At 42.6% G+C, this 18,020-nt stretch overlaps 2 protein-coding genes across 2 annotated transcripts; both read right to left on the bottom strand.

Moving 5' to 3' along the window:
- Positions 1–764: 764 nt before the first annotated feature.
- Positions 765–13,145, bottom strand: dna2 (DNA replication helicase/nuclease 2). Its single transcript, XM_069174460.1, has 24 exons — positions 12,875–13,145; positions 12,328–12,381; positions 10,776–11,706; positions 9,995–10,112; positions 9,306–9,455; positions 8,792–8,975; positions 8,217–8,365; positions 7,832–7,954; positions 7,427–7,673; positions 7,203–7,317; positions 6,770–6,926; positions 6,415–6,606; positions 4,439–4,681; positions 4,186–4,299; positions 3,894–4,003; positions 3,535–3,644; positions 3,246–3,374; positions 2,810–2,902; positions 2,450–2,643; positions 2,186–2,275; positions 1,750–1,963; positions 1,396–1,485; positions 1,082–1,267; positions 765–935 (listed from the first exon to the last, which is right to left on the bottom strand). The coding sequence occupies exons 1-24, from the start codon at positions 12,902–12,904 to the stop codon at positions 765–767; spliced, it is 4,194 nt and encodes a 1,397-aa protein (XP_069030561.1). The 5' UTR covers positions 12,905–13,145.
- An 879-nt stretch (positions 13,146–14,024) lies between these two features.
- On the bottom strand, positions 14,025–16,816 carry LOC138213145 (zinc finger protein 771-like). Its single transcript, XM_069174046.1, has 2 exons — positions 16,623–16,816; positions 14,025–15,617 (listed from the first exon to the last, which is right to left on the bottom strand). Exons 1-2 carry the CDS (start codon positions 16,801–16,803, stop codon positions 14,668–14,670), a joined length of 1,131 nt encoding a protein of 376 aa, XP_069030147.1. The 5' UTR covers positions 16,804–16,816; the 3' UTR covers positions 14,025–14,667.
- Positions 16,817–18,020: the final 1,204 nt, after the last annotated feature.

Consider the following 18,020-nt stretch of genomic DNA (forward strand, 5'->3'; position numbering starts at 1 on the left):
ATCACCGTGTCAGTTCAACACATTTTACCTTGAGAATGAAATTTGTGGCCAACTATTTCAGTTGTTCTCAGGACCTTGTTTCACAGCATAAACACAAACTTTTAAAACTAGAGTGTTTTAAATTTGTTGCATTAAAAACAGATTGAAACATCAACAATAGCAGCGGTGGCCTGAATGTCTCTGGCCATCTACTGATCTGCCACAAGATACAGAAAGAGATGTTGAATTTTGAATGTCAATGCAACAGAGGGTTAAATGCTGCATGTAGCAGCATTTGTTTTGATTTCAAGTTAATCCAGATCTTATTTGATATATTTCAGTTTTATACAACAAAGCGAGCTCAGTTTCCAAATGCATTGTTCTGAATGGTAAAGACCTTCGTTTAAAATCATTACAAAGAGACAATGTGCCTCCAGACGGATGATTCAGTGATCATGCAAATTCAATTGTGTGCCCTGTGATCCACGGCCACCGAGATAGACGAGTGACCAGAAACACCATCATGCCTTTGTAGATGCCCGTCACAGGGCCATGCTGGGTAAGGCCTTGTGGGCAGCCGGTGGGAGATGAATAATGTGAAGCAAAGTTCAGGAAAAACAACAACTCTGTAGACACAGAAGTCATGAAAAACAACTGCTAAACTGTAATTTGTTAGGAAAATTGATGACTTAATGTTAGATTCTGCAACACTAATTTTGCAGTACATTACTACAATGTATTGTAACAGTGCTGTATTAAGAATGAAGAAATGTTTAGTAGCAGCATTAAGATGTATTTGTAAAGGATATCATGTTCTCCTGCTGGAGATGGTCGAGCAGTTTCTCCACCGGTGTGTAGCGTCGCAGCGTTGTGGCAGAGCCCACCATCAGTAGCTTGTGTTTAGCCCTGGTAATGGCTACATTCAGGCGACGCCAATCCTTCAACAGCTCTCCTAACTGTGAATGGACAGGAAGGAGAGAATCGGTCTGACTTTCACACAATTGTTCAGTGGTTTGTTCTTCTAAGCAGAGTCAGAGGTGTAAAGAAGAGAGTGCAGGAAGACGACTTAAAAAAAACAGAAGACACTAAGAGAAACACTTACGTTTCCTTCCTCTGCAGTACTCCTGACAAAAGAAAGAACAATCAGGCTTTTGTCCCGTCCTTGGTATTTGTCCACTGTGTTCACCTCTACGCCGGTGAAAGCAGAGGACTGCAACAGAGCCGAGATACTCTTTAACTGCTGTCTGTAGGGGGCGATAACACCTATATCACCGGGCTTACAGCCCGCCTAAAAACAAGAAGAAGAGGTTAATAAGAGAACTAAGTACACTTTTCAATCCCATTTATTAGAAATGGAATAAAAAGGTAATTTCTTAGTTTTTAAATATATGAGCATCGATTGGGGAACTGATGTACCTTTATCAGAAGTGAAAGCAGTATGTGTAGGAGGGTGGCTTCAGTGTGATTGCTTATTCCTCCCTGCTCCACCGACTCCAAGGCAGGCACCTAAAGAAATCAGTGGAGAGAAACAAGATTAAGACCAATGCACCTACACTTCTTTCTCCCAAACACTGTCCTACAGGCTGACAGGCTTCCAGCCGAACTGAACCTGCTGAAAAGCAGTCTTTAGTAAACCAGCCTTACTTCAGTTAGACCACTTTCTCCTGTCACAGCGGCTTCCTGAGACTCTCGACCTTCAGCTTAAATTGAGTATCTACCCGAAATACTATTCAGAAGCTACTGAACTACTTGAAGTGTACTTCAACCAACCATTGAGCAGTCTAGGAAGCAAACGGCGTTTCTAGGCAACAATGTGGCCTGTATCCAAGACAGGTCGTGCTGGGGATGAGTCAGAGTGTAGGAACTAAGCTCCGACTGGACAGAGAGCAGGAAGGGCAGCGTGAGGAGGGCAGTGGCCGTCCTCTCTGATCCACACTCCAGCCGGCCGTCATACATCACAGAGTTACTGAGAGACATGATCTGCCTGAAATAAATGAGAGCACAGGCTGTTCATTGTGAAAAGGAATCCTTTTGTTTGGACAAACTGCTCTTGCTGTGCCATTTTGTAAACATTCAATTAATAAACAGAATAATTTTTCTCGGCAATGCTACAAGACAGATCAAAGTTAAAGCAGATTTGAGTCAGTACAGCTCGGTAAGACCAGACTACCAAGGCATGCAGCGTTATCTCGGTATGTGGGTTTACCTGTTCATTCGGTACTGTACATTGAGCTTGATCACTGCCTCACTGTGGAGCTCTAGTCTCTTAAATAGACTTTCATCCATACCAAGTGACCTGAAAGACAAATAAATATTTAAGAAATAAATAATTGCTTCACCTTCCATCACATTCCCTAAAGGCTTGTTGTTGTGTTTTAAACTGGAATAGGTAATGGGAAAAGATTTTCATTTTCCCTCCCAGTACAAACATGATCAACAAACACCATATTTATAAACACATATGCTTGACCTGGCTTCCCGGTTTTGTACTATTGGTGGCAGCTGTTGATGGTCTCCAACCAAGACAAATCTTTTGGCGTAGAACAGCGGTCCCAGACAGATAGGCTGGCTGATCTGCGATGCCTCGTCTATGATGCAGAAATCAAACCGACGACGTGCGAAAATGGGATGCTTGATGCCCATACAGGTGGTTCCCACTACCAGCTGGAAATACAGAGAAAATCGGCACTGATTGGGAAGACATTTCCTATTTCATATGTTGTAAATTACAGTATCTACAAGCGAAAAAGAGAGCAAGGCTGATTGCAGTCGATTTGAGTCAAAGTGATAGTTGTTCTAATAATCAATATCCCAACAACTAACCCCTCACCTCTTTGTTATAAAGCTGCTCCAGCTCTGACAGAGTGTGAACCCCATTCTTCCTCACACTTTCTTCTGTGTATGGTAGGATGTCTGGATGAACCTGGAGAGCGCAGCAGAAAAAAACTAAATCAGAAGTCACAGAGGCAATAGTATAAGGGGCAAAAACAAGAGATCTACACTTTTATAAAAACTTCATTTGTTAGTGAAATGCTCCTTTGATATTCCATAAATGCACATTATCTCATCGTTCCCTCATCACTATTCTGATTTATTACTATAGAACTTAAATATCATCGAATAATAATTTGTGCTCTAATGCATATTACTCTGAAAAAAAAAAAAAAAAAAAAGAAGCTTAAAAGAAACACCAGATATAATGTACAAGACCGCGTTTATGTTTATGGCTATAAAACCAATTTGAGAAGTGAAGACACGGTCATCACCTTCTGTCCCTGCCCCAGACGCAGAAAGCCAACCCGGAAACGTTTGAGCTTCAGCAGGATGTTGTCAACAGCAGAATGGGTGTAGCTGGTCAGCAACACACTAAAGCCACAAGCATGAAGGATACGAACCTGAGAAGAAAAGTGAGGAAGAGACAAAGAGCAAGAAAGAAGGAGAGACGGATGAAGGTCATCACATGAGAGGAGGAAGGATTAGAGTTGTAGTCTAACAGGGAGTAGATCGTGTTGATTTATGGTTCAGGTAAGTTTATAGCTCAGGGTTTGGGGTTACCAGGGTGCAGATGGTTGTGGTCTTGCCTGTGCCAGGCATGCCAACAATCAGTGTATAGTCTTTGGATAACAACACCTTCTTCATGGCCTGCTTCTGGGGTTTGTTGAGGCCTACACACACACACACACATATAAATTGATCGAACAGGCACTGATTTGCACAAATGATAAGAAGTCTTCATATGAAACAATAAGAGGAAAATGAAGAAAACATTTCTGGTGATGCGTGTATCATTCCAACCAATATTTTCCATGATGTTGCTCATTTGTAACATTGTCCCTTGCAGTCATGGCATGCAGAACAAAACTGGACATAAAAGAAAACATGAGCGGCAGAGCAGGAGAACAGCGGTGAGTCACCTATGAGGATGTTGGCCACAGTTTCTTTGGCTTCTCTGGGCAGAACAGAGCTGAGGTTGGAGATGAACTCTGGAGAACGAAGGTCAACCACCAACTCCCTCAGACGATCACTGCAGAGAGACACCTCAGTAAATCACACTGCAAAATTTTACCAGGTGCCATTTCAAACTAGAAAGAGCAACTAAAAATGTGCGAGGCCAACATACTTGTAAATTTCTCCTGCATCAGTGTGTTTTATCATCACCTGCCTGCTACGCTATCGTAACTTCATATTTCATTTTACTGTACCTACCTGTCCGGACAGTGTTCCATCAGTCTGGAGAGATTGGTGAGGTGAGTGCTGAGACCCACGACACCTTCATCCCCATCCAGTCGAAACAACACACCGCTGAACTTTGACAGGTCCCTGTTGAACACATTGAACAAGAGAAATGGGTACAAATCATGGAAGTGACTTTAACTGAGCAGTCCAGACAACTCACCATCCTTTAGACATTCTTTTATAAAAACACTCAAACAGCAGGTATATGCAAGTTCATTTTCACCTGTCCAGAGTGCAGCTGATAGATGTCCTGCTGACTTCACACAGGTAACCTGTTGCCAAGCCAAAAAGACGACCTTCCTGGTCGCTAACAACAATGCGATCCCTGCTGGCCAAACCGCAGTTGGTCAAACCTTCCTGCGATGCAGCACTACTGCGCTGGAAACGATGGAGGAAAACACCCTGAGACTGCAAAGTTACTGGTCCACAGAGCTGCAGATTCCCCACACAGCTCCCTTTCTTCTCACTTAGAAACACAAATCAGAGGAAACTCAGCAGAGAATTAAAATGATGCAATTCAAGCAAATACTTTTAGAGTTTATACAGTATAAAGATGTCACCATGTCCTCTGGAGAGGAGGCAGCGTCTGAAGAGGCCTCTGAGGTAGTCAAAAAGCTCCTCGGTGGCAAGGCGCCGGGGGTGGATGAGATCCGCCCTGAGATGCTGAAGGCGCTGGACATTGCTGGGCTGTCTTGGCCGACACGCCTCTTCAATGTCGCATGGGGGTCGGGAACAGCACCCATAGACTGGCAGACCGGGGTGGTGGTTCCCATTTAAAAATAAAAAGGGGACCGGAGAGTGTGCTCCAACTATCGGGGTATCACACTACTCAGCTTCCCGGGCAAAGCTTATGCCAGCTTGCTGGAAAAGGAGACTCCGACCGTTGTCGAACCTCAGATTCAAGAGGACAGTGCGGATTCCGTCCCGGTCGTGGACCAGTGGACTAGTGGACTAGTGGACCAGCTCTTTACCCTCGCAAGACTACTGGAGGGGTCCTGGGAGTTTGCCCATCCAGTCTACATGTGTTTTGTGGACTTGGAGAAGACTTTCGACCGGGTCCCCCGGGGGTTTTTGTGGGGGGGTGTTGCGGGAGTACGGGGTGCCGGACCCGTTGCAATGGACCATCCGGTCTCTGTACAACCGCAGTAGGAGCTGTGTTCGTATTCTCTGCAATAAGTCAGACTCTTTTCCGGTGGGTGTTGGCCTCCGCCAGGGCTGACCTTTGTCACCGATCCCGTTTGTGGATCCCTAGACAGGATATCTAGGTGCAGCCGGGGGGAGCAGCACGTCGGGTTCGGGGGTTTCCGGATTACATCTCTGCTGTTTGCAGATGATGTGGTCCTGTTGGCCTCTTCGGACCGCGACCTCCAAATCTGAGGCCATGGTTCTCTGCTGGAAACCGGTGGATTGCTCCCTCCAGGTGGGGACAGAGTGCCTGCCTCAAACGAAGGAGTTTAAGTATCTCGGGGTCTTGTTCACGAGTGAGGGGAGGATGGAGCGGGAGATCAACCGCCGAATCGGTGCGGCTGCAGCAGTACAACAGGCGCTGCACCGGACCGTGTTGGTGAAAAGGAGCTGAGCCGGAAGGCGAAGCTCTCAGTTTACCGGGCGATCTACGTTCCAACTCTCACCGATGGTCAGGAGCTCCGGGTCGTGACCAAAAGAACGAGGTTGCGGCTACTAGCGGCCGAAATGAGTTTCTTCCGTAGGGTGGCCGGGCTCAGCCTTAGAGAGGGTAAGGAGTTCGGACATCAGGAGGGAACTTGGAGTAGAGCCGCTACTCCTTCGCATCGAAAGGAGTCAGCTGAGGTGGTTCGGGCATCTGATCAGGATCCTCCAGGGCGCCTCCCACTGGAGGTTTTCCAGGCACGCCCAACTGGCAGGAGACCCCGGGGAAGACCCAGGACACGCTGGAGGGATTATATCTCCCGGCTGGCCTGGGAACGCTTCGGGATCCCCCAGCATGAGCTGGAAAATGTTGCGGGGGAGAGGGAAGTCTGGGTCAGCTTGCTTGGCCTGCTGCCACTGCAACCCGACCCCGGATAAGCGGAAGATGATGGCTAGATGGATGGACGGTATAAAGAGGTCCCCTTCATTCATAGGTACACTGAGTGCTCTACTGTGAGGGTTTCACTTTCTGACAATAACAACTGGAACATTCAGTAAAAAGCCAAAGAATATCAGAGTCCAGCTTCGTACCTTTCCTCCACCGTCTGAAGCCACACACGCTTACGACTGTTCTTGGCCTCCATGGTAGATGACTCCAGGCAGCAGAGGAGCAGCCAGTGTGAAAAATAGTTCAGCTGTGGCAGAGTCAGGTGACCAGTCTCTTGCTGCAGAAAGTCACGCACAACATCCTCATTGACATCTACAGAGCTGGGATCCACCGCTCTGGACGAATGGTGAAGAGGAAGGAGACGGATAGGGAAAGGGAAGAAATTGTATGTCAATGAGAACATTTAATGACTTTACCTCATTGTAATTCACAGCTGAGGATTTTGCTGGAGATTGAAGATGCCTGAGATTTTCATAAAATTTGTTTTAAAAGGTTTACCTCTCATATAAAGCACAGTTTCTCTTTTGGGGACAGTACTGGCAGGGCTGTCTATTGGTCAGGATGTCAGGCAGTCTCGAGAGGCAGCTCCGCTCTGCCTCTTTCGCCACACAGTTGTGAATGTGATGGACCAACGTGTTCCTTAGCTTCAGCAGCTCTGACATAAACACAGAGTTAAAACAAATTAAGGTGGCAGCAGAGAGGCTGCTGTAAAAGAGGAATGTTGGTGTCACTGCACACTGTGTGGTTGTCAGGTGGACACAGTTTAGTTAAAAGGAGAATTATTTCAGTGGTAAAGTTCTTTCTAAACATATTTTTTTTGTACACGTGCAGAATATTCTAAGCATGAATAATTATGAAAAGGAATATTAATGCAGCATCGTTCAGAACTGATGTTAGGCAGGTTCGGTGAGCACATGTGGGCATACTGTACCTCTGCGGTCCATGTGGCTGCCTGCTACAGGGTGCATATTACCAGTCTTGAGGTAAAGCAGTAAACCGGCCTCGGGATTGTATCTCTCCAAGCTCATGAGAGTGTACAGAATCACCTAAACAGAGTAACACACACACACATATATATATATAGACAATTAAAAAAACTGATTTGTGTGTCAGGTGATCTGATGCGTGTGTCGGACTAGCAGATAGTCCACCAACCTGACTGCGATGCTCTATGGAGTTTGACTCCCGTCCGGTCTTCAGCTCCAGGGGGACGGTCTTTTCCTCTGGACTTCTGCGATTGCTATTTCGTGGTCTTTGGATTCGAACCTGTGCCGTCACATCGATTTTCCCTTTAAGGCCAAATCTCGGGGACCACACATTCTCCTCCATGTCTGCCAGCTCCGTAACCGTGACAACAGTTGCAGCGTCCTGACACCTGCTTGGAGCTTTGCTGTTACCAGGGCTGGAGCCATGGAGACAGAGATGAACAAATAATTAGCTGTTTGAAAGTTGAAAAAAAAATCCTTTCTGCGCTGGTTATACATTTTAAACTGTGATCAACCTTTTCAACGAGCATTAGGTATGTTCCTATAGAGCTGGTAAAGTTTTGCGTGTACGTACATTTTCAGGCTGATGGCTTTTGGTGTTGGTGAGCTGAGGTACTCGTTTGCCCAGTGTTCCAGTGAGGGTAGATAATCATGCAGTTCCTGCTTCATCTCTTCCTGACTTACACCCAAAGTATACCTGTGAACACATGGATGAAACACAAACATGAGGCAAACAGGAGAAAGGTCACACTTACAGTCAAATCCTAAATTATTACAATCTATGTTAATTGCTCAGGTTGCCTTTCCATCAACTCCTACTACGAAATGTTAAGCACTTTCCTGAGCTCATAATCTTTACTGCTTTCTTCAAACCCTATATTCTGATCGACTGCTATTTGTTTCAGTACAGACAGGAAAACATATGCAGCACACTTCAGAGTATAAATCACACTACTTACATGTCTCCGAGGTACTGAGGACTGTGCAGTGCCTCGCCAGCCAACTTAGACAGTTTCTCCAAGGAAAAATCTTTCGCTGTAGCTGCTCTCTGGAAGACTTCATGGACCATGGTGCCGTTCAGCATTTGCTTGGAACCACCATCAAAACTCTGCATCAAAGAGGAGAGGAGGTAACGAGTATAAGCATTGTGTTATTGAGGTATACGAATTCAAAATAAGATTAATACTAGACAATATAATGTAATTTTGTGCAACTACATCAAAATACTACCTGAAAGATTATTTAAATCAAAATCTCTTTGAAAGAGTCAAGAAAAAAAAGTGTACATTTAAATTAAACCGAAGATGGAATTTATTCTAAGGTCAATGTATTTCAATACGTTAGTACCAAAAGGTACAAATGTACATTCGAGCTATTAATCTCACAGTACCCCAAACAAACATGATGTACGGATGCTAACTTCACCTCTTAGATACAGAAGATATCTTCAAGATAAAATAGAAAATTCAAGAAAAACATATGATAATCAATCATCAACATAAAAAATGTGGTGAATATTAGTAAAGCCTTTTACCTTGAACATATCACTCAGTACGGCACGCCTCATGCAGCGGATGGAGCTCGAGATGCTGGTACCTGAGATGAGGCTATCAGGCAGTAAAACCAGGAAGCCATGGTCCCTGTCCACTAACCAGGACCCACCATCAGGGCGACCCTCCAGATGAACCACATCACCTTGGCAGACAGGCGTCATCTCCCTGGAAAAAAAGATCAGGAAAGATCCTTTTAAACGCATCAAAAGAAAGCACACATGCACAATTAAGCAAAAAAAAAAAAAAGTATGAATATATCTGCAGTCTTGAATATTGCCACATGTTGTGATGTTACATAATGTAAAACACTGGGCGATTTTAATGAAAAAATGAAATGCAAAAGCACTATTAGTATTTACTCTGATACATACTGAAGTTGAAAAGCCAACACAAAATACATGGATCCAGGCTGTACCTGGTCATTGTAGGGAAAATGTGAGACATTATGATGTATACAAATCAAATGACAGAATATATCCTGACACACAGCCTCACCATCCATCTTTGAGCAGACACGTCTCAGTTGGATGTAGAGACTTGGAGCATGAGATGGTCAGTGTTTTGTGGCCAGGTCTCTCCTCAACGTCCAACACCCAGTAGCGGTTGTTTAGGCCTCCAGACAGGATCACATGGTCTGGTACCTTACTGTGAGGACAGAGAGGACTTTTAGCATGCAGTTTTATTTCATAAAAAAAAAACCAAAAAAACCCCACAACAACATCCGAGTTAATTTGTTCACCTGGAAGAACAGACATACACTGTCTGTCATTTTGTCCTGAGTAACTTTCTCAGATAATTTCTCAAACTATGAGAACAGACCACAGACACATTGACAAACACAAAAAGATGCTCATGCTCACCAAGTCAAAAACTTCAAACCATATACAGTCCAGACTATAAGTACAATTACGCATTGTGTGTTCTTCAGGCTGTATGTTTCGGCCTATTACAGTTACAATGAAGTATCAAAGTGCCAAGTCTCAGCTTTAATTCAAGGTTTTCATCAATACTAATAGCACTTTGTGTGAGATATAACACGTTATTTCAAATTGAGTGTGCTGTCCAAATACTTATAGTGTGAATGTATAACTCCCCCTGTGTGCTCTTCTTTACTTTTGGGTTATCTTTCTCTCTCCCCTCTGCAATGACATTCACTAAGACAGTGTGTTCATGCTGATTCTCACCGGTTTTTTTTGGATTTATCCTCAGTCCTAGGATCTTCATTATAATTCATCTGCTCCGCAAACCAGCTCTCATCCAACCTCTCCTCTACGGGACACGCAGATGTCATTCCAGTATTTTCTTGTTTTTGGTGCGGAAAAAGCAACAGAAAAAGACAAGTCAGCAGAGATTTGAGCAAACTTGATTCAAAGAAAGAGGTACGGGAAATACACCGTCGTAATATATTGATATGACAGTGAGTATCGTCAGACAGCTTCAATCTTTACATCATTTTCTGGTCTTCAGGATGACACTTCTGGGAAGTGATACCATTTTTTTCCCCCCTTTAGGCCCACCACAAAGACAGTTTGTGTGGGAGAAAAGTTTAGGATTTCCAGGTCGTTCAGTGGAAGAATAGGTTAAAGCAGGTTGGGAAAGTGCTTTGACACTGTGAGCTGACAAATACTGGACTTTCCAGCGGGTACTGATATCAATATTGGGGTGCTTTAAAAAAACAAAAGCAAAATATCAACTAATAAGATTTCTTGAAACAGATCCCTCATGTTTCGTCTTTAACTTATGATGAAGATACATGCTGTGCAACACAGTGTGAACACCAGTGATCAGCTGACCGTTTCTAAATAACATCCTATTAGGTTGGCATTTCTACTTTGCAATTTTTTTGTTACTTACTGCTGATATATTCAATTTCTGGCTCCATTTGACAGAAATATATACAATTGTGGTGAAATGAATCACAATAATTATTTAGGAAATATAGTAAGAGGCAGGTCACATCTGTACCTCCAGCTCGCTCATGATGTGATAACGTCCCTTTGTCCCCGTCTTCATCAGTCACCGGTGTTCTTGTAGTTTCTTTTCTCTCCAGGTCACTGTGACTCTTCGCTGCAGCTCTGACAGTTTGTGCACTGTGTTCATGCACATGAGCAGTGAGAGTGTGAGTGTCTCTATCCAGACTAGTGTGTAGGTTTCCATTCGTTTCAGCCTTACATGATTTCTGATCTGTTATCACAGTAAAACCAGAATCTTTCTTGTTTGGTTCTTCCGGATGTTTTCTCTGTTTCTCCAAGGAGCAGTAAGAAATAGGCTTCAGTGAAATCATTGCATTTCTGCTGTCATTAAAGACCACTTCAGTACCTCGGCTGTGACCCATTGAACTCTCAGACTGGTCACTGGAGAATTGAAGCGTCTTCGCAGGGCCATTAGTTAGTTTCAGGTGGCTACCTGTGGGGCTGATTGCAGCTCTTGGGGGCAATGGATTGCCATTTCTTGCTCTCTTGGCATTTTGGGACTCTTCGGGAGGGCTGATCAGTCTTTTCAGGGAGCCAAACCATCCACCTTCGCTTTTGTTTCTTTCTCGCTCCACAGCCATCAGTCTCCGTACACTCGGACCTTTAGAGCGAGGACTGCGACAGATAGGGGACAGTTGGCCAAGGTTTGCTGGGCTCAGCACCTTTCTGCTGGGCTTTGGGCTCAGTTGACCCGCCTCTCCAGAGGGAGAGGAGCAAGCGAGCCTGATCTGACTGTTGGGGGTTTCAGGCACAGAGAGGACAAGATCTGGTGAGGCATGAAGTTGGTTTTTAAGGTCCCCAAAGATCCTCCTCTTTAACGTGGAACGGGATGTGAATAGAAAGCTTTCACCACATTTGATCTGAGTCTCAGTCTTGGTGAGTACAACACCAGTGACTGATACTTTTGTGGGAGATGACAAGTCCTACAAAACACAGACAAACAAGTATTTCAATACAGAACCTAGATACATTATTAACAGTTAAATTGTCTCTGTACGTCAGAGAGAAATGCAATAGTTCTTAACAGAAAAATAGAAACAGATGAAAAAACAAGACGACCCACTACAGGTACAGAAAAGCAGTGTGATGAAAAACCACTTCCATTAGAGCCACTTGCTTCTACAGTCTGTCTACAGCTGTGAAACTTTTCTTTTATGCATCCATCTTACTATAAAATCCACTCAGTGATGAATTACTTGATGTTGTATTTGTCTCCAAGTGCACATGAATAATCCCTCTTTTACACAGAAATGTTGCTTACAAAAGTCTTAAAAGTAATATTACCTCTCTTATGTTGTGTTGTTTTATCCTAGTCTTAAAAAGCTGTATTACAGCAATTTACAGTTACTAGGTGCAACATTTTTTTTAAACTTATGATTGTTTTTATTGGCTGAAATATATAGTATACTGTATCAATATTACTACTAATTATCTCTCTAAATCTTAAACATAAATAATGACATTAAGTAATAATATTAAGATTTTGACATCCCTGTCAAGACCCTGAACAAATAAGGAAAACAAAAGTCCTATTTTCCTGTTACCTTTTGCTTCTGGAAGGAAAAGAAGGTGGAGATGTTCTTCTGCCCTCCAGGCGCCTGAGAGAAATCACGAGTGAACACATTTTTAGCTGTTTGTTTGTGGTCCAACATGTTAAGAAGAGCATCCAGTTTACAAATTCGGCATGTTTAACATTTTAGACTGTAAAAACAACCAACCAGCTGCTGGTCAGAGCAATAAATCCCCCTCTTCTTATAGATAATACACGCTGAGCAGCCACAGTGGAGGAGGTACTGCTTATTGCTCATCACCATCTTGCCTGCATGGTCTCTGCTCACACTGACACATACAGTGTAACACATGCTTACTTGGTAAGCCACTGAAAACCTCAAGTCGTGGGTTTTTTTTTTTTTTTTTTTTTTACACGTAAATGCATTAAATTCCAGGAAAATAAAAGACCCACAAATCAAATATGACTCTACTGGTGGGGTCAGAGGAAACTCTTAATGGCGGCTGATGGTAATCATCGACAGCAGATGTGGGTCACGTTAACGGTTAACGTTGCTGCTTTTCACCAGAGCAGCTCCTCACCGTGGTTTTCTTCACTTTGGTCCGGTTCATGGTGACTTCGGTTAACCAGCAGCCTGGTGTTTATGTGCAGGTGAGTTTGCTGACGGCCAGCTCGTCTCCCAGAGTTTAAAGAGCTGATCTTTAGCAGGACGTGTTCATCCCGCGGACCGACGGTGTTGTTGAGGGGAGGCGAACCTCCGCAGCATCAGTTGCAGCTTCCCGGAGACAGCCTGTTCGGTTTATTTCTGAACGACTCCACATCTCCACAACCCGGTAGATTATTCAATAAACTACCAGCTGATGTTACGTCCCCCGTTAAAACCACGGTACTGGTTTAGTACAAGGACAGAGTCGTCTTCTGGCTGTTTGTTTGAACGTTAGTGGCGCCAAAATTTCAGCTTCGCGCAACGGAAATGACATCATCGTGACGTCTTTGGGGGACGGAACAGAAAGCGAATGAATAAGACCGTCGTGTTGCCACCTGTTGGTAAACAGCAGCATCTGAATATACTCTTTAACAAATTCACTTTTTTTTTTATTATCAATACGCTGTAACACTAACAGTTCCTGTGTCCCGTGTATAAATGCATTTAATGTTAAAGGACAAAAAAATACTGCTAACTATATCTAAGGTAAACCTATAAAATGTGGCATCAAAATCGTGGGTCTGGTAAAAAAAAAAAAAAAAAAATTCAAATACAATTTATTTAAATCACTTTAGAAAGTTTTTAATGTTTTTCCCCCAGGATATAGTGTTGGTTTGTTGTGTACATCTTTAAACTTTAAAATATTGTGTGCAGCAGGTACTCTAAAATATTATGAAGTCAAAGCCTCTGGCCCTTTTTTCAGAATCAGATCTACTGTAATAATGCCTGGAATATTTACACATTGTTGTAGGAATATAATTTTTTTTTGCATTTTCACAAATAGTTGTGCTGTTTAGTTTGAACATACACTGTACTAACCTTATTTCCTTGGGTAGGTCATTAGGAAGTCTGTGTTCTTTTTCTTGTGTAAAAAAAGAAGCAGAAAAAAGTTTCTCCGGTGCAGCGGGTCGAGCTGTTCCTGCTCAGGTTTCCGAGTTCTTGTTGAAATTTCCACTCACCACTTGTCTTCAATGAGGACATACACTGCATTTAATCTGCGGGCGCACCTTTATTTGCTTTCGCCTTTGCCTTTACTGGCTCCTCGTAACTCATAGATAATTTACATTTATTACTGAAGGTCATCATTCACACACTCAGTTTACTGTCCACACTGAAAGCACTGCACTGAAACAATTAACTTCACTGTGAATTTAATAATTACAGTACAAAAAAGTAAGTAAGTACAAACCCCCTCCTCCCCAAAAAAGAAAAAAAATAAATTCTAATTTACCCTAGGCATTTTTTTTCTGCATTATGCGCTGTAAAAACGAAGTTTATTTATCAGCGCACATCAGCTGACATACATGTTAATATTGACATATCTGTGATAAGCCAGTATCAGCTGATAAAACTGGCTGGTCAATACATCAGGGCTCCATTAAACACACAGTGTATGATTCAGGAATACTGGAAAGGCCATCACTGACAAACTGGAGAAGTACTGATAATTTCTGAGGTAATAAAAAGGCCCTCTTTGTTTATTTCTGTGCCTTATTTGAGTAGTTTATACAAATTCCCTGTAGAAATATATAGTAATACACCTTTTTGAGTATTTTAGCCCACAACAGCACAGACACTGGTTAGTACAAGATTTGCTTCATTTATAGTCTCACCCACTCTATTGAGGAAATATCTATCAAACATTATGGATATAATAATTTCTCTGGTCTAGAGATTCTCTCCAATGTGAGTCTTCATATGAATGATTAAATGGGAGCGGCGGATGAATCTTTTATCACACGCAGTGCAACTATATGGCCTCTCCCCTGAGTGAGTTTTCATGTGGCGCGTTAGATTGGACTGGGCGTTGAATTTCATATTACACACAGCGCAACTGTACGGTTTCTCACCGGTGTGAATGATTGCGTGCTTGATAAGGTCTGCTTTTTCTCTGAAGTTTTTGCCACAATCGGTACAGCTGTGAGGTTTCTCCCCCGTGTGGATTCGTATGTGGGCGTTCATGTTTCCAACCTGTGTGAATCCTCGGCCACAAAAACTACACGTGTATGGTTTCTGTCCAGAGTGAGAGTTCATGTGCGTCTGCAGATACGAGCGCTGAATGAAGCTTTTACCACAGACAACGCAGCTGTACGGTTTCTCTCCTGTGTGTGTCTTCATGTGGCGAGTCAGAATGGATTTAATCCTGAAATTCTTGTTACAAATGCTGCAGGCGTACGGTCTGTCTGCTGCCTCACCAGATCTCTGTGGTTTCTTCCTGTGAACACCCGAGTGAAGTCCTCCACCGTCTCTCCATTCATTGTCACTTCCTTCACTTATCTGACAGTCACTAGGTGACGCTGATGCACCACAGTCTTCTGTAACAGGCGTCGATGAGCAGCCGGGCAAAGGCTCTCCCTCTTTATCTTCAACCGTTTGGCTTCGATGTGGTGAATCTCTTCCACCCTCATCACTTCTTTGCACATAAATTATATTGAACATAGAGTCTTTGGTGTCAGCCTCCTCCTGCTTTTCACAGGCCTGAGCTGTCCACACTTCCACCTCCTGTTCTTCTTTAATGTGCGGGGGCTCCTCTTCATCGTCGCACAGGTCAGTCTTCTTCTCAAAGTGGTCCTGCTCAGGGGAAACATCCGCTTCCTGGACAGAGGTCTGCAGGGGGGCTGGACAGTAACACGCAGCAGAAAATTATATTAGGGTGTCATTTCATGAGATACACATTTTGTTTTGCATATGTTCAACAGGAGCTAAACAAGACAGGCAAACCATTGACACGTGTTCCACTATGTGATCAACGCACAAATGCAAGGATATAATATATTTAGAGGTAAGAATTATCTTAACTACCACACTCATTGTTTTACAACCATTTGTATCATACAAGTTGAAATAATAGTATGCACAATTTATAAGTTTACGTTTAAAAGCAGTGACTGAATACACACTGCTTTTTATAAGATGTCAATCTTCAACAATGTGTTGTATTTTGTAAGCTTTTTATATTATTCATTGTGTCAAATCTTCATCTAAAAAATAACTCAAGCTGTCAGATAATTGAAGTGAAGTAGAAAGTATAATATTTCCCTCTGAAATGGGGTGCAGTGGAAGTATAAAGTAGCCTGCCACCAAATAAGAATAAGTACAGAGCAAGGAGTATACTTAAATACTATACTTAAGCACAGTAGCTACTTGAGTAAAGGTCTTACTTAGTGACTGGAGCATTTGTTATGAGAATGATTGTGGACAGGATGTCTCTTTCTGATGACAAAGTAATAAATAAGCTTTTCCAAACAGCTTTTACCTTCCTGCCCTCACTCCATTCATTTAGTTTATTCCTTCTTAAAGCTGTCATACTGACAGGAGAGCAGTGGAAGTCAATCAAAACATAACGATGAGAGGATAAAAATGCTTTCACGCCCAGTGCGGTTAAATACATCGAGAAACTGGTTTAGTGCTACATTTTGGCAGTGCCAGCCATTTTGCATCCCCCTCCTCCATTCAGGGATGCAAAATGGCGCGACATGCTGGCTTTTGTACCACATTAACTATTTCGGGGATACGACTGCAGGCTGAAGCCTAACAAATACACCTAAACAAATAGTAAAAATATTAAAAAATAAATAAATAAAAAAATACATCCCGAGTGGTGTCGTGAGGTTAAAGTTTACCTGAGTGTGTCCTTGCGTTACCTGTCGGCCTCCCCAGCTGTTGTTGCGCCATGCGCTGCTTTGAACAAAACACTTCCTCCTCGTAGTCTTTAATAGTTTTTTCAAAGAGGCTGAATATCTCATCGGCGGCTGCCTTCAGTCGGTCATTCACCAGATACTTTAGTTGTTCTGTTTTGAACATTTCCGCGGGTCTGTGTTTTGACGGGCTGACAGCAGGAAGGTGGTTGTTTGAGTTGCCAGATATCGCGAGATAAATACGCAACATCAACCATCCAATTAATCCCTAAACAGGGATTCCCACTCACTTTGTAATTTACCAATTAAAACTGCTAGTGAGTAATCAAGCTTTAGAAATTGAATACATTTAAATAAATGTTAAGCTCGCTTAAATAATATAGTTGAATGTGATTTTTGTGTCAACTATTAAGCCTGTGCTGCACCAACCCAAACAAAATCTATTAAGTAGACAGACAGAAGCCCAAATACTGCAACGAGAACTTTAGGGGGTAAAAACTTCCGTGATTAATGTGAACTGTTAAACTTGTCCATAATGTGTTAACCGTGCTTGTATTAGACGGAAAAGGCAACACGAGAGGAGGATCACAATGGACCGAGGTCCTCTGCATGATGGAGCTCTGCTGCCACCTACTGGTCATAAAGTAAAACAGTGAACCAAGCCCTCGGGGAATGATATGTGTTTGAAGGCTATGTCAGCAGTGGTGTTGCCAGTTTTATCAGGTTATATGGATATTTACTATGCAAGCGTAACAAAATGAAAACAGTTAAACAGGAAGAAATGGAACAAATTCAGCATTGATTAATTTTATAAAATTGCTTTGCTTATGGTTGAAATTAACCATTATTTGCATTTGCAGCGGTTGACCAGTTGATGACAGCAGAGATCCAGGTAAAACCCACAGTCTGAGTCACACTCAACACAGCAGATGATTTCATTAACTGTACAGTCTGCTTCAGGCAGAGCTGCAGCCACAACCTAAACTTTTCAGATAAACCAGGATACACTCGATACAATTTTTTTTTTTTAATTCTTAGCATGTCTTTCCATTTTCTTCAAAACCTGACTCAAACATCCTGATCATCAACTCAACTCATGTTGCTGTCATTTAACGTCACTCTTATGTTGTTCTAAAAACATTCTTCTCATCTAAAATATACCACAAGTAATACTATTGCATCCTTTCATAAATCCATAATGAAACATATCAAAATTATTTTGTAGACAAATTGTTATGTTTTATGTTGAATTGTTTTATTTTACTTCACTTATAATTTTGTGGCTTTAAATATAGAACAATTACCACCCCATAATATTTTCAGTTAGTCTGTTTCTTTGTGTCTCTGTCAGGCTTTAGAAAAATACCAGCAATACCGTGAGCT

This window comes from Embiotoca jacksoni, unplaced genomic scaffold (assembly GCF_022577435.1).
Source record: "Embiotoca jacksoni isolate LCO1_2020_lvr unplaced genomic scaffold, fEmbJac1.0.p SCAF_6, whole genome shotgun sequence".
In the NCBI taxonomy this organism is placed as follows: domain Eukaryota; kingdom Metazoa; phylum Chordata; class Actinopteri; family Embiotocidae; genus Embiotoca; species Embiotoca jacksoni.

Coding starts and splice junctions, on each gene's coding strand:
- dna2 (XM_069174460.1), bottom strand. CDS start 12,904: ATGAACCGGACCAAAGTGAAGAAAACCACG. Junction 6,927..7,202: donor CAGCCACATGGACCGCAGAG/GTACAGTATGCC, acceptor TGTTTATGTCAG/AGCTGCTGAAGCTAAGGAAC. Junction 4,682..6,414: donor CTTCAGACGGTGGAGGAAAG/GTACGAAGCTGG, acceptor TGTGTTTCTAAG/TGAGAAGAAAGGGAGCTGTG.
- LOC138213145 (XM_069174046.1), bottom strand. CDS start 16,803: ATGTTCAAAACAGAACAACTAAAGTATCTGGTGAATGACCGACTGAAG. Junction 15,618..16,622: donor TAACGCAAGGACACACTCAG/GTAAACTTTAAC, acceptor GTTACTGTCCAG/CCCCCCTGCAGACCTCTGTC.